At 37.5% G+C, this 22,881-nt stretch overlaps 2 protein-coding genes across 2 annotated transcripts; one reads left to right on the top strand and one right to left on the bottom strand.

Annotated features, from left to right (window-relative positions):
* Positions 1–724: 724 nt before the first annotated feature.
* Positions 725–16,890, top strand: LOC108700599 (vomeronasal type-2 receptor 26). Its single transcript, XM_041574706.1, has 7 exons — positions 725–948; positions 2,314–2,605; positions 3,767–3,946; positions 4,966–5,748; positions 10,874–11,098; positions 14,013–14,136; positions 15,971–16,890. The coding sequence occupies exons 1-7, from the start codon at positions 725–727 to the stop codon at positions 16,888–16,890; spliced, it is 2,748 nt and encodes a 915-aa protein (XP_041430640.1).
* A 4,761-nt stretch (positions 16,891–21,651) lies between these two features.
* On the bottom strand, positions 21,652–22,605 carry LOC121397648 (olfactory receptor 12D2-like). Its single transcript, XM_041574705.1, has one exon. It carries the CDS (start codon positions 22,603–22,605, stop codon positions 21,652–21,654), a length of 954 nt encoding a protein of 317 aa, XP_041430639.1.
* Between the last annotated feature and the right edge of the window lie 276 nt (positions 22,606–22,881).

The following is a 22,881-nucleotide window of genomic DNA, read 5'->3' as shown; positions in this document are numbered from 1 at the left end:
GTGGATCTGGGCCGGTCGACAAGAGCCTGGGGCCCATCGGGTTTTTTCCCAGTGTCCCGCCGGCCCAGTCCAACGCTCTATCCTTGAGCCTTTACAGATATAAGTGCAAAGGTTTTGCACTAATTCCCTACATGTGTTTAGCCATCTACACTCAGTCACCTAGTATAATTAACATTATGCTTGATTTACTGGACTCGTCTGTTCTATTCTCATGACCAATTTGCTTCTTTGTCAAAAGCCAATGAGAACTGAGAAAGACCTCTTAGCTGATAATTAATATTGAATATTGAAGATAATCTCTAAAATCAATTCAGTTCAACTGATTAAAACCAAACTCAGTTGTATCCAATATCTTAAAAGATGAATCTTTTCAGTTGCATCATTCGCTATTACACCATGCACAGTGCAGATCCTGGTTTCTAAATGTGTTTATAATTATGGTTAACTCAAATGAAAGGTTTGTAGTAACTGTTTTTGTTTGTAATTTGCAGTCATCCTAATATCCTAAATAACTTTTCTTGCAGCATTTTTTTTATGCTGGTAGAGTTTAAATACCAACGATATTTCAGATTCGCATTTGGAAGCATCTTGACTTTGTTGTCACCCAGACATTTGTCATTCGCTTTCTTGCCACTCTCTATACATCATCTAATCATCAATATTATGAACGTGATCATGTAATTTGATGATTTTACGGTTGGGAACATTGTGCATTAATGGTTGCATGTCTGATATGTACTTTATCACTTCATTCCTGTTAGCCCTGCTGTTGTTTCCGCACACGGTGGGAGGAAAGAGAAAATGTGGATGTAATCTGACGCTTAATACTATTCGTAATTATTATGTGGATGGAGATTGGATTATTGGAGGTATCGTTACAGTAAACATAGATTATGATCTCTTTCTCACAGATTTTCGAGTTAATGCAAAATTCAGAGGATGCACCCAGTAAGTGAACACAATTAACAAACTAAACACACATATATAGTTATAGACTTAAACATTAAGGCAGCATTTAAGGGGTAACTTGTACAGAATATGTATCACAGTGTGATTGTTCTTTTGCAGAGAAAGAGAGTGTATACAGTATTAAACTTGTATCAGCTAATCTTCACCCATTGTAGATACTAGGGAGAAGTATCAGAGTGGTAGCAGAGTGATGGGAAGAGTGGTGGGGAGCTCAGAAGGGTGATGGGGAGAGTGGTGGAGGGCCCAGCAGGGTGATGGGGCAGGTGGTGGGGGGCCCAGCAGGGTAGTGGGAGAGCAGTGGAGGGAATAGCAGGGTGATTGGGGAGTAATCTGGGGGCCCAGACAGATAATGAAGAGGTCAGCAGGGGGCCCAGCAAGGTGACTGATGGGCGGGTATACCAGAATGGAGAAGGAAGAAAGACTGTGTGTTTCACAGTAGTATTCTCACAGTATGCAGTCGGCAGGGGAGACAGCATAAAGGCAGTGACGGCAAGGCAGTTGGGCCAGTAGGACCAGGGCCCATCATGTTTTGTCCGGGTGGGCCAGTTTAAAACTGCAAGGGGATCTTCTGTACAGCCTTGTTGTAGAAAGACAGCACAAGGCCATTCAAATAGACCATTATCACAGAGGTGCCATGATGATGCATGAGTCCAATGTCTATAAAATATTTGCACAATCAGCCCATATTATGCAAAACTCTATTGAAAGGTACAGGGCACAGAAACAAATGTATTAAGGATAATGTATGCATTGCCAATTCGGCACCTGGAGCCCCCTGAGGCTGCTCCTGCAATGCCAGCACTTGCCCCCCAGCGCTTACCATTTCCTTCACTGGTGTGAGTCTGGTAGGGGGGCACATAGCCAGTGCAGAGAGCACAATGGCACACTCCTGCACTAGAAAAGCCGAAATTCCGTTTCAAAAACTGGAAATTCGTCTCTTTAATGTACCAGGAGCATTTTTTTTGCTGCCCCCGGTAACCACCTCAGCGCTGCTGCTTGAGCCGAGTTCTTCATCACCCTGAATTTGAGCATTGTTTCAGAGTAGAAATCCTTCTGTTGAAAATAAGAAAAAATAGGAAGGATTTTTATTCTAAAATATTGTGTGCATTTATTTTCAATAACATTCCTGCCTTACACCTTGCTGTCATATCCATGGACTTTTTCCAGCTGCAAAGTCAGACACAATGGGATTTTTGGAACACCGATCACATAACAACAGACACCAAAGTGCACCATGTTGCACATTAACCCTGTTCAATAAAAGGGCCTGGTCTGACTGCATTCAACCCACAGGGTGTAGCCTTTTAGAATTAAATCTCTAATAAAACATCACTTCTCTGACAGATTGAATGTCTGGAATTATCAGAATGTACTGGCCTTTGTCTTTGCTATCAGTGAAATTAATAAGAACCCTTATCTCCTGCCGAATATAACACTTGGCTTCCATATTGTTGACAACTGTTTAAATGAAGAACGAGCAATGCTTGGAATAATTGACGTTCTATGTGGAGGAAACATGCGAATACCCAACTATCGATGCCTACACTCACATCATTTGGTGGCTGTTGTTGATGGAATATCCACAAGACTGACCTTAATGTTGGCCAGGATTTTGGGAATTTACAAGATCCCACAGGTAAGAAAGTAAATGAACGCAAACATACAGTATCATTTGGGTTCCTGGTGTGTGTTCTATGTATAGATGTCCATCATTTATACTGTATCTTCATCATCTTTACCAGTCCCTAAGATTTTACTCACAACAATAACATCTTTTAATTAAACAGGTTTATTTTTTAGGATTATTTTTTTCAACCTTGTTCTTTTTGACTGGAAAAAAAATGAATTTGTTCAAAGTTCTCCAAAGTTCACCTCCTAGACTTACCTTTTTCATCTCTATTTCTGCTTAAATCTTTAATCAATACTGCCACTAGTCTTGGTTTTCCCTCTAATTACACTAAACCCTTAGAACTGACATTTACAATAAAGCGTCTTCCTTCTCAGTTGCAGAGATCCCCCTTGAAGGTCTCTTTTGTGATTTTCATTTTCACCTTTGCTCTCAGTCCTATAACCTCATCCCATTTTTGACTGCAAGTTTACTTCTGAGTTTTCTAGACGTCAATGCCATGTCTTGTCAGACTATAACATTCCCTGTATCGCTGTGTAAGGAGGCATCTCCTTGATTGTCCAAACACTCCATATCATAATTTTGCAATCAGCCCTAGTTTCTACACTTATTATGCAAGCTTTTATGACATTGTTACAAATCTCTGCCTACCTTTTTTGCCTTATAAATAAATAATAAAGATAAACCAACATATTAAATAATAAATCTCTTTTAATTATATTTTGATATCAAGATCTATTCAAAATCCATGTAAATTGTTTTACTCTTTTGTTTCCCTTTCATAGCAGTAAAGTGCTAGGTTATAGCATATATGAAAGCTGGAATATTAATAAAATACAGGTATGGGATCTGTTGTCCAAAATTTGTTATCCGGAAAGCCCCTAGACCTGAGCAATCTGGAAAACAGACCCTATACCTGTACAAGGTAACTTTGGGCATCTGGGTCAAAGAACTGGAAAGGCAGTGTCAGGCCCTGGTTATTACCTTTCGTATGTAACTGGTTACAGGGTGATAGGGTGAAGCATGGGTGCAGGTGCGACATAGTCATCCTCCATCATGAAGCATTTGAGGAGATGGGATATCAGAGTAGATGAGCTTGGTACAACCTCCCGTCGTGCTCTTTATATGAGGGTGCTAAATGTCTACTTTACTATTCCTCTCGCCTTGAAGGACTGCATTGAGGAAACTCTGGTCAGGAGCTTGCGCTTCCTCAATAGCAAAAGGCTGCCTCTCAAGTTATTTGACCTATCCTGGCTCTCCCTTCAGGGAAAGCTCTTTGTTAGGGAGAATGTCAAGTATTTGTTGTTGGTGTATTTTGGTTCAGATGTGATCTTGATCTTTAGTTCGAATGTGATATGATCTTTTGGGAGGGGGACGGGGTTAGGGACGTGGTTGTCTGTGGATATTTTGGTTTGGTGTAGGGGAATGGAAGCCAAATTGGACAGAGACAAGACTTTGAAACTGGCTAGCCATTGGGTGTTGTTAGGATTGGTGAGGGTGTGGGGATGAGAGGCGGTCAATATGGACAGAGGGGTGGACCTTGATAGTTGGCCGTCCTCATATGGGTGGAATGGGGAGGGAGTCTTCTGGTGGTGGGTATCTTAAGTGGATTTATTTAACCTGCCATTAATTGTATCTTAGTTTAAGAATTGTATTATGTTTTGTTTCTTTATTGCAGTGCTGTCCAACTTCTGTGGTACCAAGGGCCGAAATGTTTCTGGCCTACATAGTGGAGGGCCGATAATGGAAGGCAGTGTTAACCACTCCCTGATTTTTGATGACTCATTAGCATTTTGTATAAAGTGTGAAAAGGTGAACAATGTGGGCAGTTTCAGTCTGGGTCTCAGGTGTGAACAGTCCAGGCTTTAGGATATAAACAATAGAGGTGTCACAAGTGTGAACAATACAGGGGATCCCAAGTGTGAACAATACAGGGGATTAGTCTGAATTTGAGGTCAATTAATCCCTGTAGTGATACCATTTAAATCTTTCACATGGTAAGAACACACAGCAGGTAGGTGGGGGCCACAGAAGGGGGGTTGGTTTATTGTAAGCATTTATTTTAATAAAAAAAAATCCCTATACCTGTACAAGTACAAGGTACTGTTTTATTACAGAGAAAAAGGAAATCATTTTTAAAAATTTGGATTATTTGGAAAAAATGGAGTCTATGGGAGAGAGCCATTCCGTAATTCAAAGCTTTCTGGGTAGTGGGTTTCTGGATAACAGATCCCATTCCTGTAATAAAATCGAAAATATCATCATACAGAAATTTTGAGTTATGCTTGGCACTACAAAAATAATGTTTCTCAGTTCAATACTACTTTAACACTTTAACACCGGTTTATGTGCAATATTTTTAATTTCAGATTAGCTACAGTTCTGTTGGCCATAAATTAAGTGATAAGATCCAATTTCCCTCTTTTTATCAGACTGTACCAAGTAATGTTTTCCAGTACTTGGCCATTATTAAATTAATAAAATATTTTTCATGGACATGGGTGGGAATATTTGTTTCAGATGATGAGTTTGGCTTGCCGATCAGTCAGTTACTACAGAGAGAACTTACCCAGAATGATATTTGTGTGGCCTTCATTGAATTTCTAATTAAAGGACAAATGAAAGCAGACTACAGAATGAAAGTTTCTAAAAGTATTAATTCAACCAATGTCATTATATTGTATTGTGATCGAGATTATGTTGTTACATTACAAGATATACTATTTCAAGTTCCAGTATCAGGCAAGGTGTGGATCATCTCCTCTCAGTGGGATGTTTTGATTGGAAATGACCATTATTTTAAAGGGCTTGAGCCATTCAATGGCAGTCTGGCTTTCACTCCACATAAAGGAGCAATGCCTGGCTTCAAGGAGTTTATTTCAAGCATAAAGCCAGATCTTTACCCCAAAGATATCTTTATGTTTACAGCCTGGCTTGAACTCTTTGAGTGTGCCTACAATAAAACTATTGGATTTGGTACGGACACATGCACAGGAAAAGAGATAAACCAATATGAAGGGTTCAGTGAGGAAATCACTTACCACAGCTACAGTATATATAATGCTGTATATGCCTTGGCCCAGGCCTTACATGTTACGCAGTTAGAGAAAAGGAGACAAGACAGCGACGGACATTTTTTTAGACCTTGGGAGGTAGGTTTGAAGGGTTAAAAGTGTTGTTTGAAGGAAATGTTAAGCATGTGTATAAGCAACTGCTATGAATTACCATTGTATATGTAGAACACACAGAAAGAATACATTGCTCACCTCATTTCAAACTCTTGAGTACCCACAATAAATGTAACACATGTAAGTGGAAATATTCCCTTAAAGTAGAATTAAAGCCCAAATAAAGAAGTAGCTAGAAATGTTGTACATGATGTTTTGTGCTTCTGTACCAGCCCAAGGCAACCGCAGCCCTTTAGCAGTAAAGATCTGTGTCTCCAAAGATGCCCCAGTAGCTCCCCATCTTCTTTTCTGCTGATTCACTGCACATGCTCTGTGCTGCTGTCACTTACTGAGCTTAGGGAGCCACTCACAATATACAGTACACATAGAATAGAAATGTCACAATATAAGGCTGATTAGTAATTAATACAGATAATTACTACATGGCAGCACAGAAACCAGTGCAATTAGCATCAGTATTTAATAATCAGCAAACCTGTAGCATCAGTTTATATTACAGGGGAAGCTCATTTTCTGCTGGATAATTAGTGACGAGCCCTAAGCTTAGCTTCTCAACAGCCAATCAGAGCCCACTGAGCATGTGAGTGTCACAGACACTTTCCAAGATGGTGACCCCCTGTGACAAGTTTGAAGTCCTGGATCATTGCTGCTATTGACAAGCTGAAACTTTAGCCTCGTGCAATAATATTGCATATTTAAAGTTTAGTTATCCTTTAAATTCCAAGTAAAGCTACAGTATTGTGCCATATTTTAGTATATATTGGAAAACCAAACTTTTTGACCTCTATATTTGGCCAGGCAAGTCAGAATGCTGTTAGTAAGACCTAGCACCATATATGACAACCCCATATTAGGTGCAGAGAATTGCCAAACCCTGGACAAACTGTTTTTTTTAGAATAAACTGGCTGATTTTATAGATTCCAATGCAGTTTGCAGCATGCATCTGAGCCAATCAAAAATGAACAATTTGGAATTTTATATTAAGCTGACCAAATCAACTTTTTTTTTTTTTAAATTGAGAATAATTAGAAGGCATCTTGGTTATTTAAGGTCATGTTGTCAACTGCAGTCAACTGCAGCCTTTCTGAATCGCAAGCGATACCAAAATGCTCCACAAACAATGGGAAATAGGGTGTTTGCAGCAAGACAGGTCAGTATGGGATCTGTTATCGGGAAACCTGTTATCCAGAAAGCTCCAAATTATGGATAGGCTGTCTCCCATAGACTCTATTATTATCAAATAATTCAAATTTTAAAACATGATTTCCTTTTTCTCTGTAATAATAAAACAGTATCTTGTACTTGATCCCAACTAAGATATAATTAATCCTTATTGGAAGCAAAAACAGCTTTTTGGGTTTATTTAATGATTACATGATTTTCTAGTAGACAAGTTTTGACGATCCAAATTACAGAAAGATCCATTATCCAGGAAAACCCAGGTCCCGAGGATTCTGAATAACAGAATATAGTGAGGGTACAGTTTGCATGCTATTTACCAATACTGATATGCTTTACACCTTCCACCCCATTCATCAAAGCAGGTTGAACCTGTAGATTGCCACTAGTTATACACTGCAAGAAGCATGTGCAGTGCTTTTGTGAATACCATTTAAGTTCGATCAGTTTTGAGCACAATTTATAGGCTTGCCATGGAATTCATAAATTGAAGTTTACACGTCAACATATGAATTATATATATATATATATATCATTATATATCATTATATATATATATATATATATATATATATATTTTTTTTTTTTTTCTTGAGAAAAGCATACAAATGAATGTGTGATTTATACGTCGTTGTATTGGGTAAAAACAGGTCGAGAGATAGCATGCCCATAAAGCTCAGACAACTATGGAACAAGACCCCATTCAAGGGTTTCAGGATTGTATGACACAGTGTGGCCCCAGAAATGTATGGCACTGTATGCCTCCAAAATTTCATGACACAGTGTAGCACCAACAGCTCCATATTTCTTGAAACAGTCTGGTCCTCAGAATTTCATGGCAAGCATTTATGCAGAGTGGCCACAAAATGTCACGAAACAGCATTGCCTCACCATTTCCAAAGAGTCCTCTGTATGCTAACCTTACTGTGGGACTGGATTCCTTTCCCCAGTACACCCCTTGAGGTAGTTTTCCTAAGCTTGCTGCTTACTACCTGTTCTCTACACCCTCTATTTATTTGGACAGAGCAGAGTGGTCATTAAAACATTAAACATCAAATTTGCTTCTCATACCCTCATCAGTCTTATGACACATTGAGAAACTACATAGTAAGTTAGGTTGAAAAAAGACACAACCTTTTTTAATTTTTTTTAATCTGCCTAACTGCCAGTTGATCCAGAGGAAGGCAAAAAAAACCATCTGAAGCCTCTCCAATTTGCTTCAGAGGGGGGAAAAAATTCTTCCTGACTCCAAAATGGCAATGGGACCAGTCCCTGGATCAACTTGTACTATGAACTATCTCCCATATCCCTGTATTCCCTCACTTGCTAAACACCATCCAACCCCTTCTTATACCTATCTAATGTATCAGCCTGTACCCCTGATTCAGGGAGACAATTCCACATCTTCACAGCTCTCACTGTAACAAAACCCCTTCTGAATATTTAGGCGGAACCTCTTTTCTTCTAATCGGAATGGGTGACCTTGTGTCAGCCGGAAAGACCTACTGGTAAATAAAGCATTAGAGAGATTATTATATGACCCCCTTATATATTTATGCAATAGTATACAATGTACCCTCTCTAATACAATAATGTCCTGTTTGAGTGATGGAGACCAAAACTGTACGGCATATTCTAGATGGGGCCTTACCAGTGCTCTATACAGTGGAAGAATGACCCCTCCTCCCGTGACTCTATGCTCCTTTTAATACAACTCAAGACCTTATTTGGCCTTGATGCTGCTGACTGGCATTGCTTGCTACAGCCAAGTTTATTATCTACAAGGACTCCAAGGTCCTTTTCCATAATGGATTTGCCTAGTGCAGTCCCATTAAGGGTATAAGTGGATATTTTTACATCCCAGGTGCATGACTTTACATTTATCAACATTGAATCTCATTTGCCACTTAGCTGCCCAGATTGCCAGTTTGTCAAGATCCTGTTGCAAGGATGACACATCCTGGATGGAATTAATTGGGCTGGATAGTTTTGTGTCATCTGCAAACACTGATACATTACTTACAATACCCTCCCCTAAGTCATTAATGAACAAGTTAAATAAAAGTCGACCCAATACCGAGCCCTGGGGGACCCCACTAAGAACCTTACTCCAAGTAAAGAATGTTCCATTAACAACCACCCTCTGTACCCGATCCTGTAACCAGTTTCCTATCCATGTGCAAACAGCTTCATTAAGCCCAAAAGACCTTAGTTTAGAAAGCAGTCGTTTGTGGGTCACTGTATCAAACGCTTTGGCAAAATCCAAATAGAACACATCTACTAACCCCCCCCCCCCCCCCCACTGTCCAGCGTCTTACTTACCTCATCATAAAAAGCAATCAAATTTGACTGACATGACCTATCCTTCATAAAGCCATACTGATTGCTGCTCATAATGCCATTGACTAGGACACAATTTTGAATGTGATCCCTTAACAAGCCTTCAAATAATTTGCCCACCACCGATGTCAAACTTACTGACCTATAATTGCCAGGCTGAGATCGTAATCCCTCTTTAATTATTGGGATGCCATCAGTTTTTCTCCAATATACTGTATATTATGAAATGCATAATCATTGTATCCTGGATGAATCTGGTAAGAAACAGCAATAGGATGGCATCCAGCCCCACCTCCAGTGCAGCATTGAAGACTGCATTTTAGACTGTTATTGCTAGTGATGGGCAAATTTATTCGCAAGGCGTGAATTTGCGGCGAATTTGCGCGATTCGCCGCCGGCGAATAAATTCGCGAAACGGGCGCGGAAATTTGCCGGGGTCAAAAAAAAATTATCGTTTCGCAAATTCGTCCATCACTAGTTATTGCTTTAGAACTGAGTGCATGCGCAGGCAGCAGGATCACATTTAGGCTGTTGAGCAGTGATCCTCAACCAGTGACTTGTGAGCAACATATTGCAAATCTACCCATTTGACGTTGCTCCCTGGGACCTCAAAACAAGTGCTCATTTGTTAATTCTTGGCTTGGAGGCAAACTTTTAAAGCACATAAACCATGTACACTACCAAAAAGAGCCTTCTGCAGTCCACATGTTACCAAATAACCGATCAATGACCTTTTTGGCACCCCTATTAGCTTTTTCATGCTTGTGCAGCTCCCCAAATTCTTTTACATTTGAATGCTGCTCCAGGTAAAAGAAGGTCGAGGATCACTGCTGTAGAAGAGCACTATAAGGGATTGTGTCTCATTGCCAAAGTAGAGATCTATAGGACACTAAACATATGAATTAAAGGTGCTTATCAAACACATGGCTGGGAAAAGAGTTGTTGACCATGTGGCATTAAATGCCTTTTTATATTTTGCAAATACTGCACTATGGTTCTATCTATTGCTGCCAGTTTTCAGATTATACCGCTGATTGTCAGTGGTTGGGCAAGGTGCAAAGGACAGAGATTGCTCCCATTTGTACACGCAGAGCTGACAGTGCTTGATAGTTGAGCAGACCATGGATGTGTCATCAGTAGTGGTCATTTATTTATAGGCAAGCAGTGAGTCGCGCAAAATTGAACGTTTTAAAAATTCTGCACACACTTCCTTTCTCCTAGAACTGCGGCAGATCTCTGTTGTCTGTTGTAACTTCAAGAGCTGAAAGGCACAATAAAACATGTATTTGTTAAAAATAAATCCTTACTAATATATTCAGGAAAATATGCAATTGCCATTATTGTGTTCAGAAGATCATCCTTGACTCTGTGAGCTCAAATGTGTCCCATACTGTAAACTGTTAGCCTTGCTCTTCAACAAATGTTTTGAAAAGTTTAATCTACTGTATGTGTCAAAGAAATGAAAGTGTTCCAATGTCTCCAGAGTTTGTCATAACTTTGTATGTGTTTTTGTCTTTGCTTTCAGCTTTTAAAATCATTCGTTATAAAGGCATTTATTTCTCATTTTAGAGTAATAAATATTTGAAAGACAACAGTTTCATAAACGGTGGAGGGGAAACAATATCTTTTGATCAAAATGGAGAAATTCCCTCTAAGTTTGACATTCTGAATTGGGTGATCAAGCCCAACCACAATCTTCATAGTATCAAAGTTGGAGGTTATGATCAGCTAAACAGTTTCCAAAGTCTAACAATTAATGAAAGTCTTATAAGGTGGTCCCCAGCATTCAATCAGGTAATGGACTATTTTTTTGAGAAGGAATAGAGAAGATGTCATATAGATAAATATCATTCATGAATTATCTTGTAAATAATGGTTTGTGGGTAGATACTTCCAAAATGTCTACTAAACATATACATGTATCTCTTTAAACTGCTTTTAAAGGATGATATTAGCCATAAGTAGAGTTTAGGATTGGGGCAAGTACTCATGCTAGCAATATGTTTTCTTATAATAACTTGGCAATGGGCCAAACTTGGCATTTAACAGATATTGCCAAATTATATAAAGTGTATCCATAGAAAAGAACCAGTACCACATTTAGGAGTAAGGAACAAAGCACATCATATCATAGATTGGGTTTTCTGGTAGAACACATTTCGCAAAAATAAAATAAATTGATTTGATTCAGAACCGTCTTAACCCCCCCCCCCTATTTTTTGGGAGTTAACAGATTTTGGAGCCCTCCAATCTTGTCTTCTGTCATCCTACCTCGTTCTGATTTTTTGCAGGTTCTGTTTAAATTCCGGGTTCAAATGTGCAGTAAGCATCCAGTGACAACATATGTGTGGGTAGCATTCAGTAACTTCAGGGGAGCAATTGCCCATATATCTGGTGTCACTTTCTGGAGTTTGTGTGAGTGTGTGACATCATTTCCAGTTTTCAGCTTTTGACTTTATTGCGTCAATCCTTATTAAGAGCAGGCACCTGAGCTGCAAAAACATGCAAGTCACTTATACCATTAATGGGACTATGTTAGGCAAATCCCTAATGGAGAAGGATCTTGGAGTCCTTTTAGATACTTGGATATAGCAAACAATTATTGTCAGCAGCTTCATGGGAAAACAAGGTTTAGAGCTGTATTAAAAGGGGCATAGATTCACTAGAGGAGGGGATCATTCTACCACTGTACAAGGACCCATCTAGAATATACCATACAGCTTTGGTCTCCAACGCTCGAGTGGGATATTATTGAATTAGAAATATCCTAAACAAAGCTGATAAAGGAAAACTGGACAAGTTGCGATTGTTTGTGCTGGAGAAAAGGATCTTAAGGGGTGATATGATAATTATGTATAAATATATAAGAGGATCATATAATAATCCCTCTAATGCAAAAATAAGAGGTAAAATGAATAAACACCATAAATTATGGAAACAATGGTGTGATTTCCTAGAGAATGAAGGACAATTAAGAAGGGGGGGACAGTATTAATTTTTTTATTATTATTATTATTATTTATTAAGTAATAGGGTAATAAAATTATTATTATTTTTTTTTTTCTTCTTCTTATTTTTCGTTTTTATGTATTTGTGTATACAGATAAATGTATTTAATGAGCTGTGACGACCATACAATGAGAAAACATTTATTGCTGTATTGTTTTGTTATATGTTGTACTCTTTGTTTTAACAAAAAAAAACTGAATAAATAAATTAAATATATAAAAAAAAAATAATCTCTCTAATGCTTTATTTACCAGTAGATCCTTCCAGCACACAAAGGCACCAACTATGGTGCCTATTACAAGTAAAAGAAAGGAGGCTCCATCTAAATATTCAGAAAGGGTTTTTATTACAGTGAGAGCTGTGAAGATGCGGAATTGTCTCCCTGAATCAGTGGTACAGGCTGATACATTAGATAGGTATAAGAAGGGGTTGGATGGTGTTTGGCAAGTGAGGGAATACAGGGATATGGGAGATAGCTCATAGTACAAGTTCATCCAGGGACTAGTCCCATTACCATCATGGAGTCAGGAAGGAATTTTCCCCCTCTGAGGCAAAATTGGCAAGGTTTCAGAAGGTTTTTTTTGCCTTCCTCTGGATCATTTAGCAGTCAGGCAGGTTTTATATAGATGTAAAAGGTTGAACTTGATGGACGTGTGTCTTTTTTTTTTTTTCAATCTAAATGACTATATTATTTCCTTATAACATTCTTTATTTCTTGTGGGTATGCATGAGCAGAGCCCAGGTCTGTTCAAGGACAGCTTTAGCTGCTTGTTATACAGTACATCCATTTAAATCTCCCTGAGCAGCAAGTTTAAAGGGAATGACAATTCAAAAACAATTGTTTGCTTAATGCAAGAAAACATAATTCTAAGCAACTTTGCAATATACATTCCTTAAAAGTTTTGCATGGTTTTAAAGTTACAAAATTTGTATATGTAATGCCATTGATTGCAGTGTTTGTCCCTTGTCTATTTCTCTATTTACAACCTGGATTTGCACAAATGCTGCTTTCAATAGCAAATAACAAATAACTTTAAATACACTGAACATCTTTAATAAATGTGTGTTGGAAAGTTGCTTAGAATTATGTTGCCTTTTATTAGGCATTTTTTTATTTTGGGGTTGATTTTCCCTTTAAGATGGACAAGATGCATTTTCTTGAAGAAAGAGTTTCATTAATGTTTATAGCAACATGCAATCAACTACGGACATTGAAAAGTTGATTTTATAATCGTAGCCAAACCAATATCCATTATTTAGGCATCGGAGAACTTGTATGTACTTGGTATAGTCCTGAGCAGATTGCATAAAAATGCTTTGAATAGAAAATAATTAGTGATGGGCGAATTTATTCGCCAGGCGCGAATTCGCGGCGTCAAATTTTTTTTTTTCGAAAAACGGACGCCGGCGTCAAAAACGGGCGCCGGCGTCGAAAAAACGGGCGCCGGCGTCAAAAACGAGACGCCGGCGCCGTTTTAGCGAAACGGCGCAAATTCGCCCATCACTAAAAATAATCATGGGATCCCATTCAGCAATTCAACCATCTTAATTGTAGCTCACAAGAGTTATAGTAGAAGTGATGTTCTTATAGGAACCACAACAACAAACCAAGTACAAAGCAATACATGTTGTATAAATGTAAACCAGTCTTTAAGTTCTCCAGTGAAACTGAACCCCAATGTTTCCCCTGTATTTGCAGACCCCATTCTCATCCTGCAGTGAAACCTGCCTTAGAGGATATAGAAAGACGCCTAAAGTTGGATATCCAGCCTGTTGCTATGACTGTATCCCCTGCCCAGATGGTGAGATAACAAACCAAACAGGTACTAGTAAAGTTCTGTATCAATTAGCAGCCCCATGAACATGATAGCTATAAAATATTTAATCCAGCTGTTTAGGTGGTTGAAATGAGTTTCAATTTGCAGACTTTCATGGCCCTTTATTTATGAAAGATCTCCTTAAAATTTTGATTGTTTCGGAGAGTGGTAATCTTTAACACACATTTGATGAAGGCAACTTTTCCTGCTCTTTCCCCCTGAGATGAAATCACAGTAGTACTAGAGGATGAGAAGGGCCAAAAGCTCTGCATCTAGGATTTACAAGCAGATGAGCATTTGTACAACCAAAGCATGGGAACCAGGACAGGCAGTGTCATGTCCAGAAAACATAGCCAGAGATTAAGAACAAGTAAAAATTAAGGAAAACCAATACAGTTACTTAGGAAAGGCTGAGCAATCACTTTAAACAATGCAAGAATATATATATATATATATATATATATATATATATATATATATATATATATATATATATATATATATATATATATCCTTGACACACTCAAGGAGCATAGGGCAGGCAGAGTATGGCACACACAGCGAGCGTATGGATCACAAGGCAGGTTGCTGAAAGTAAGTATTTCATGGGCAGATTTAACTGTGATCTAATTTCTAATGAGGGTTAGGGCTATGTGTATTCCTTCCATGCTCTAAAATTACACAGACGGAGGTCAATTCACTTAAAATTAGTAGTGGGCGAATTTCTCAGGTGTCGCCGAAAAAATTGCGAATTTCCTGAAAAATACGCGAAACAATGAAAAATTTGCGAAAAATTGCGAAATCTGAACGTTCACAAAAATATCGCAAAATTCAAACGTTTTCCCAAAAATAAAACGAGCAAATCTAACGTTTTAACCGGAAAATAGAGCAATTCGAAAGTTTTCACTAAAATCAAGCAATTCAAACGTTTTCACTTAAAAAATCATGGAATTAGAACATTTTCACCAAAAAAAATCGAGCAAATTCAAACGTTTCACGGAAAAATCGAGCAATTTGAATGTTTTCACGAAAAAAAATCGAGCAATCCGAGTGTTTTCACAAAAACATCAAGCAATTCAAACGTTTTCTCTAAAAAAAAACGAGCAATTTGAACGTTTTCACTATAAAATCGAGCAATTCGAACGTTTTCATGGGAAAATCTAGCAATTCGAATGTTTTCACTAAAATCTAGCAATTCGAATGTTTTCACTAAAAAAATCTAGCAATTCGAAAATTTTCACAAAAAAATAGAGCAATCTGAACTTTTCACTGAAAAATCTAGCAATTTCGAAAGTTTTCACGGAAAAATCGGAAATTGACTCCGGTGAATTTTCACCGGCGAATTTTATTCGCCATTTTGTGCCAGGCAAATTTATTCTCCCATCACTACTTAAAATTGACAATTTGTAATTGGTCAACACTATTTGGATCCACTATGGTGATGCTATGTTTAAGTGGCCCTTCACATTATACAAGTGTCAATTTGGAATGTTCTATTTCTTCTTTTTATTATAAGTTTCCAACTAAATGTTGTCTATATTTGAATATGTGGGAGAAGGTTTAGCAAAATACGAGGATTTATTTAACCACAGAAAAACTCACCCACTTTCTATTCATTCCAACAGGATTTTTAGAAGTGTATTGATCAATAGGTGAAAGTTAGAGTTCACCATTTGATACATACGGTTTTAAAAATCCCATAGGAATGAATAGAAAGTGGAGTTTTCTGTGGCTAAATCCATTCTCACAGTTTGATTATTCTGCCCATTTGTGTCTTATATTTATCTCAAGGTTTATTTATTCCTCTTGAACTCATTCTTTCACCCCCCAATCTTTGCAGATATGAAATTCTGTATCAAATGTCCCCAAACCCAATGGCACAATGAGAAGAAAGAAAAGTGTATAAATAAACACATTACCTATTTATCCTATAAAGAAGCACTGGGTACATCGATGGCGTCAATATCAGTCTTTTTATTTTTTTTCACGTGTTTGGTTATGGCCGTTTTTATAAAATACCAGAACACCCCAATTGTTAAGGCTAACAACAGAAATCTCAGCTACATACTCCTCTTCTCCCTCAAGATGTGTTTCCTCTGTACTTTAATATTTATTGGCCATCCTATTAAATTAACCTGCATGCTTCGTCAGACAATGTTTGCAATTGTTTTCTCTATTTCCCTTTCCTCTATCCTGGCTAAAACGGTGACCGTAGTCATTGTGTTTCATGCTACCAGGCCAGGAAGCAAGTTAAAGAACTGCATGGGATCTAAAATGTCAGTCTCTTTTGTATTGTTCTGTTCATTTGTTCAAGTTGTAATATGTGCTTGTTGGCTGGGAATTTCTCCCCCATTCCCACAGTATAACATGGAGGATGAAGTTGGAAAGATAATTGCTGAATGTAATGAAGAATCAACTGTTGGATTTTACTGTGTCCTGGGATACCTGTTGATTCTGGCCTCTCTCAGTTTCATCATTGCTTTCCTTGCAAGGGACCTGCCTGACACTTTCAATGAAGCCAAACTCATCACCTTCAGCATGTTGAAGTTCTGCAGTGTGTGGATCTCTTTTATTCCAGCCTATGTGAGCACTAAAGGCAAAAATGTTGTAGCAGTGGAAATATTTGCTATCCTGGCTTCTAGCATGGCACTACTGGGCTGTATATTTATCCCTAAGTGTTATATTATACTTCTAAAGCCTGAATGTAACACTAGAAATTGTGTTAAAAGAATTGAGCACAATATCATAATTCATCACTAGTAATTGAGTACTATTTAAAGGCTTTAACATAACCTGTGCTGTAGCAATAATACACTGCTTTATCCATAATTTATCCATAATTCATTTGCAATCTGCTCTCTTTAAGTCTGAGTTTGCCCTTTTTACAGACTTCAACATAATCTTCAACACTACAATCATATTTTACTGTCATGCATACCCAGACAACCATAGGTCCCCAACCCTTGTTTATTTGAAGAAAGTGCCTGTTGTTTGCACTGTGCACATTGCTTCACTGGTTGTGCCCTAAGCCATAGCTCTTTGTGCTCCTAAAAAAGTAGAGATGCTTTGCTAGTGAGAGCTAGAGGACAAACTATGCAGGAGGTCACTGTATTCCTACCTACCCAACAACATTGAGCTTTGCATTTTGTTCCATATTTTTAATCCAGAATAAGGGGAAGAGTGCAGATTGCACTGCCAGTGCCATGAACACAACTTTCCCATGGCTGGGTCCTAGCTTGCATCATTTTTTGCCCCTTAGCATTGGAGTATTTGCTGCAGCCTTCTACAGTTATTATAAAACTATACTGTGGCTGTTGGATCTGCCATAAATTGTAGGAGTTTGCTAAAGACCCACTCATGCAAATGAAATACAGAAGCTCAGACAGTTGCAGATAGTAGGAGCAGCAACTCTGGGGCAAGTTTTTACATAGTTGTGGTGCAAGATCTTTTATGGAAGACAGAATACTGGATGTGGTGATTTCTAACAACCCAGTATACATAACAAATTGACAGGCAACAACACACGGGTAATAGTGATGATAAAATTATTACATTTAAAAACAAACATACATTGGAGCAATTCTTATAACTTTAATCATTTCTTCTGTGCAGGATTGGGAGAAGAGCTTTTCAACTAAAAACAAAGAACAAATAGTTGTCCATAAAAATGATATAGTACCAGTAGTATTCTGGATGTATTTCTTTAGGAAAGAAATGTTTTTTTCTTTTTTCATTTAAGAAAAGGTAACATATCCACGGTGATCAAATGGAATCCCAAAGATGAAAAGCTTTTCAGGTGTTGTTTGCTTGTATATATGGTAACCAATCAGTGGAAACCAAGAGAGCTGCAAAGCAGGAAGTAGTGTTCTGGCTATTATGTTAGACATCCAGTCACTCCAGCCTTTATACATTACATTTTTGCCTAACTAACTATATTAGAAACATTTCTTATTTTACACATCCTATCTATTTACCTAGTTATTATATTTATACTGAACAATTCCTTTAAACCATTTAAAGATCTTTTAAAGGGGTTGTTCCCCTTCAGAACATAACAGCTAAATCTGAATATCCCAGTCAGAAGAAACATTATTGTAATTTATCTTTATTATTTTAAATGGATAGTTTTGAAGCTACAGGCCATATAAACTGTGGATCGCTGCTCAGCTAGGGATCTGCATCAAGGCTTTCCATTCTGCCCATACAGGAAGCTGACATTGATCTGGTTTCTGCACATGCCTCCTCTCTCCTGCTTCATTTGGATTTCACTAATTCTATTGGCTAAATCATGCCAGCCAATCTGATTAAAGATATTCAGTTGAAACAGGAGAAGGAAGCATGCTCAGAGCAAGTTCAATTTTTCTTTGTTTGGCTGCCTGCCAAGTCCTGGCCTGGGACATCCCCTACAGAAAGCTGAGAGCACAGAAGAGAGAACTTTTAGCAGGGCTGACCCATTATTATCAGGTCTGTAGCTTCAAAACGGAACATTTAAAATAATAAAGATGATTTGCAAAAATGTTTTTGCTCACAGGGGCTATTCAAATGCAGGTGAACATCACCATAACCCTAGAAGATAAAGAAGGCAAAAAACATCTTCAAATTGTTAAAGGGAGCTTTAAAGGGATACTGTCATGGAAAAACATGTTAAAGGGATACTGTCATGGGAAAACATGTTTTTTTCTTTCAAAATGCATCAGTTAATAGTGCTACTCTAGCAGACTTCTGCACTGAAATCTGTTTTTCAAAAGAGCAAACAGATGTTTTTATATTTAATTTTGAAATCTGACACGAGGCTAGATTTATTGGCAGTTTCCCAGGTGCCCTTAATGACATGACGTGTGCTCTTTTAAATGTCTAGGCAAAATGATTGATCAATACTCCCTACTCAATTCCACTTCTATCAAGGTTTTGTTTACACAATATCTTTTGTTTTTTTTTCTGATGCATCAAGTAAAACAAAATGAAGGGTTTTCATACTAAGGTGGTTAGAAGAGAGATATTGCTTATTTGATAATGAGCAAGTGATTACATTTTCATTTCTCTGATCTTTAAATAACTTACTCATTTAGCAGATCTTTGCTCTCAGCTTCTCACAGGGACCAAAAACAGCATTATGGGAATTCTCTTCTTCCATGGCAACACATTCATTGGTCTTATTTATCAAAAATTTAATTTGCAAGGATTTATAGGGTTTTTTTCTACTTCAAATAAACACAATTTATAGTATTTATCAATGGGTGAAAATGAAAGTTCATCCTTTGATAAATATGCCTTTCATAATCCCATAGAAATGAATGGAGAGTGGCAGAATTTCACTCTAGCAGATTTTGGCGATCTTTAACTTCACTTGCCACTGTCCATTCATTTCTGGAGAAAGAGGTAACGTTCAGTAAAATACACTTAAGTGAATTTGCAGAGTAACGTCCATTAGCCAGAGTGAATTGCTGCCTGAAATAATATTTCATAGAAAGTAAAACAACCATAATACCATTTTATATTAATATTTATTGCCATTTGTGAGTGAGTGACACTATGTTATTTTACCCTGAAAAGATCTGACAGATCCCACAGATGTAAATAATACCCTTAATTTTTTCATTTGGGGCTGTTTATATTCTTACTTAAAAAACATTCCGCCACCCATGAATTAATGGAAATATGTACTGTATACTGTAAGTCTCTGTACTGTATTTGTTGAACATGTAAATGAGAATAGATGATAGTTAATAATACTTATAAAAATATGAAAAATATTATTCAGCATTTATCACTCATTTATTCTCAAAAGAAAATATTTTTTAAAAGAAAAATATATAAAAAGAAAAACTGTCAAAACATAGTCTGCCTTGTTTGTCCTGTCCTGTAATGTAAGCAATAACAAAATAGATCCAGCTTCTTGTAGCAGAATTCTTCACCCAAAGTATCTCCAGGAGATGGTGCTGTAGGATTGTTGTTGAAATTAAATGACATACAATAACTGCCATGCAGTCCAGTACAGTATCATCTTCTGAATATGGTTTTTATAGAGTTTTAAACAACACAAGTGAGAATGTTTGTTTTGGGGACTCAGCACTGTTAATTTGTGCCTTAATTAGAACATAGGGGTCAAAGTTAAGTTTAAAAATTCTCTTTCTTGTATACAAATAATGGCTTTTTATAATTTAATGGTGTTTTATTCTTTCTAGAAGCTCGTCAACTCCAGAATGAAGGTTAGACTGAGTAATGATACAGGGGTGTTTCTAGCAGCTGTGTTAGACAAAGTGCTGGAAACTTCTTGAATCCTTGAATCCTCTTGAATGAGGACCTGCATTGCTGTATTGATACAGCCCTCCTCCAACAGGTCTCTGGAGGCCTGAGGTATGGTCCAATCATTGGTATCACGACCAACGATCAGATCAGACTGATTTGACCAAGAGTGTGTGTGGCAATATCAAGGTGTATGGCCATCTTACGCCTTAAGGTTATTGAACACAAGATGTTTAAATTACTGCTAGAAAATTCTTTGCCCGAACAACAGAGAGGACCACATCAGGCTAGAACCACAATAGTGTGGTCCTCTTCTGGTCTGCATACCAACATTATTATCCCATTGTTGGTGCTGGGGCCAAACAATAGGATTAACCCAATTTATTGCATCATGTCAGTCACCAAACAAGTGAATGTTATGTCCTGCTTTAATGTGGCAGTCTTTGGTGTACCAACCGTCAATCTAGAATATGTTCTTACTGTTTAACCAGCTCCTCATACAACAGAGTGTGATCTAAGGGTATTTTAGGACAGAACCCTGTTGCTTGAAATTCTTATAGAACAGACAATTCAGCCAATGCAAGAAATACAAGTCACTAGTGTTTGCTGCAGAGTGTATTTGCATCATATTAGAGGTATGAGCTTTTATGTTGCCTAGCACTGCAATTGATGTTGTGTGAGGCGGAAGCCATGCTGAATCGTTTCCACCTCTCATACTTCTGCTTCCAAACAGCATATTTAATTCATTTAATATGATTTAAAGTTGGTGCAAAGTGACATAAATACAGATTTAAGAGAATGTATGTAAACAAAAAATTAAATTCTTATCCATTTTTCTTGTTGAATGACACAAAGTTATTGAATATTTTCTTCTTGGGTATTTATTATTTGCAATTTCTCAGGAGTGAAAACACAATAAGGTTCCCATATACTTTAAAAGTCAACAATTCAGGACAATTCTCAAAGAGTTAAAGGGAACTCCATTTAAGCAAATGCTAAAGTGATATTTGTTAGAAAAAATGATAAATACAAACAAGAATGTTAAAAAAGTATTGCTGTCATCATCAACATCAGGGTTTCAGAATTCACATACTGTATATATTTCAGTTCTGCTGCTGAGCTATACTGAGCATTAAAGAACATGAATGTGTTCATCTGCTCATAGCAATCAAACACATCCTGATGAATTGACACCTTTTTGATTATTGTGTTCATTTGTTCAATGCTTTCCTGATGGTAAACATAATAATCAATCATGAAAAATGAGGAAAACCATTAAACAAATCTGCCCCCCATGCGTAATCGAGGCCCCATGTTTCCAAATAACATTTTTGTGAGAGCTTTTTTCACATCTTTGTTTCTTAGAGTATAGATAAGAGGATTTAATGCTGGTGTGATGACTGTGAAGAGTACTGCAGTAATTCTGTCCTGCTCTAAAGAATCTTTTGTAGCTGGTCTCAGATAAGTACAAAAGGCAGTTCCATAGTATAATAAAACAACAGTCAAATGGGAAGTGCATGTGGATATGGCTTTATGTCTACTATGAGTGGACTGAATGTTCAGGAGATGCCTACTGATGAATGTATAGGACATTATAATCAGCATAAATGTGAACACGGCTACAGATCCAGTAACAATAGACACCAAACGTTCATTAAGGTGGGTGTCAGTGCAGGCAAGTTTGAGAAGGGGTTTAATATCACAATAGAAATGAGTGAGTTTGTTCATCAAGCAAAAAGGTAACCTGGAGGTCAGAATGGTGTGAGTCAATGAATAGATAAAGCCAGTTATCCAGCAGACAGCAGATAACTGAATACAAATAGTTTTAGCCATGAGGACATGGTATCGTAGTGGATTACAAATAGCAACATACCTATCATAGGACATGGAAGTGAGAAGCATCGCTTCTGTGCTTCCTAAAAAATGAAAGATGTGGAGCTGAGTTATGCAACCCTGAAAAGATATCCTCTTTTCCTCCACCACCAACCCAGCCAGCATTTTGGGTACTGTAGTGGATGAGTAGAAAAAATCTAAAAAGGAAAGATTGCCTAAAAAGAAATACATAGGATTGTGCAAATGATAATCAAAAATCACTACAAATACAATGCTGAGATTGCCCAAGAAACTAACAAGGTAAAACATAAGAAACACAGTGAAAAGGAAGAGTTGTAGCTCAGGTCGATTGTTGATTCCCAAAAGGATAAATTCTGTTACCACTGACTGGTTCATCTCAGCCTGTAAATAAGGACAGAAATTAGTTGATGTGCAAGCTTTTGTTACTCATTAGACGAGGATTTTCTTGATGCCAGCTAAGATTGATGTTGACATTCAATTCAAAATTCAATATGAAATGAAGTGAGAACTTCAGAAGTTTTTCATCAAAAACAAATAAACAAGAGCAATGTCCAACAGGAGAATGTTTTAGGAGTTGTTTGCCTTTCCCTGAGTCCTCTGGAATAGACTATAGAAAGTGTTGCAAAGGTTATATACAAATATTACTTTATT

This window comes from Xenopus laevis, chromosome 8S (genome assembly GCF_017654675.1).
Source record: "Xenopus laevis strain J_2021 chromosome 8S, Xenopus_laevis_v10.1, whole genome shotgun sequence".
In the NCBI taxonomy this organism is placed as follows: Eukaryota; Metazoa; Chordata; class Amphibia; order Anura; family Pipidae; genus Xenopus; species Xenopus laevis.
This window is presented reverse-complemented; position numbering and strand designations above follow the sequence as displayed.

Bases quoted from the DNA above. Each gene is read 5' to 3' on its own strand.
- LOC108700599 (XM_041574706.1), top strand. From the start codon at position 725: ATGTCTGATATGTACTTTATCACTTCATTCCTGTTAGCCCTGCTGTTG. The intron at 5,749-10,873 runs GTAGGTTTGAAG...TTCTCATTTTAG, and splicing joins ATTTTTTTAGACCTTGGGAG to AGTAATAAATATTTGAAAGA. The intron at 11,099-14,012 runs GTAATGGACTAT...CTGTATTTGCAG, and splicing joins GGTCCCCAGCATTCAATCAG to ACCCCATTCTCATCCTGCAG.
- LOC121397648 (XM_041574705.1), bottom strand. From the start codon at position 22,605: ATGAACCAGTCAGTGGTAACAGAATTTATCCTTTTGGGAATCAACAAT.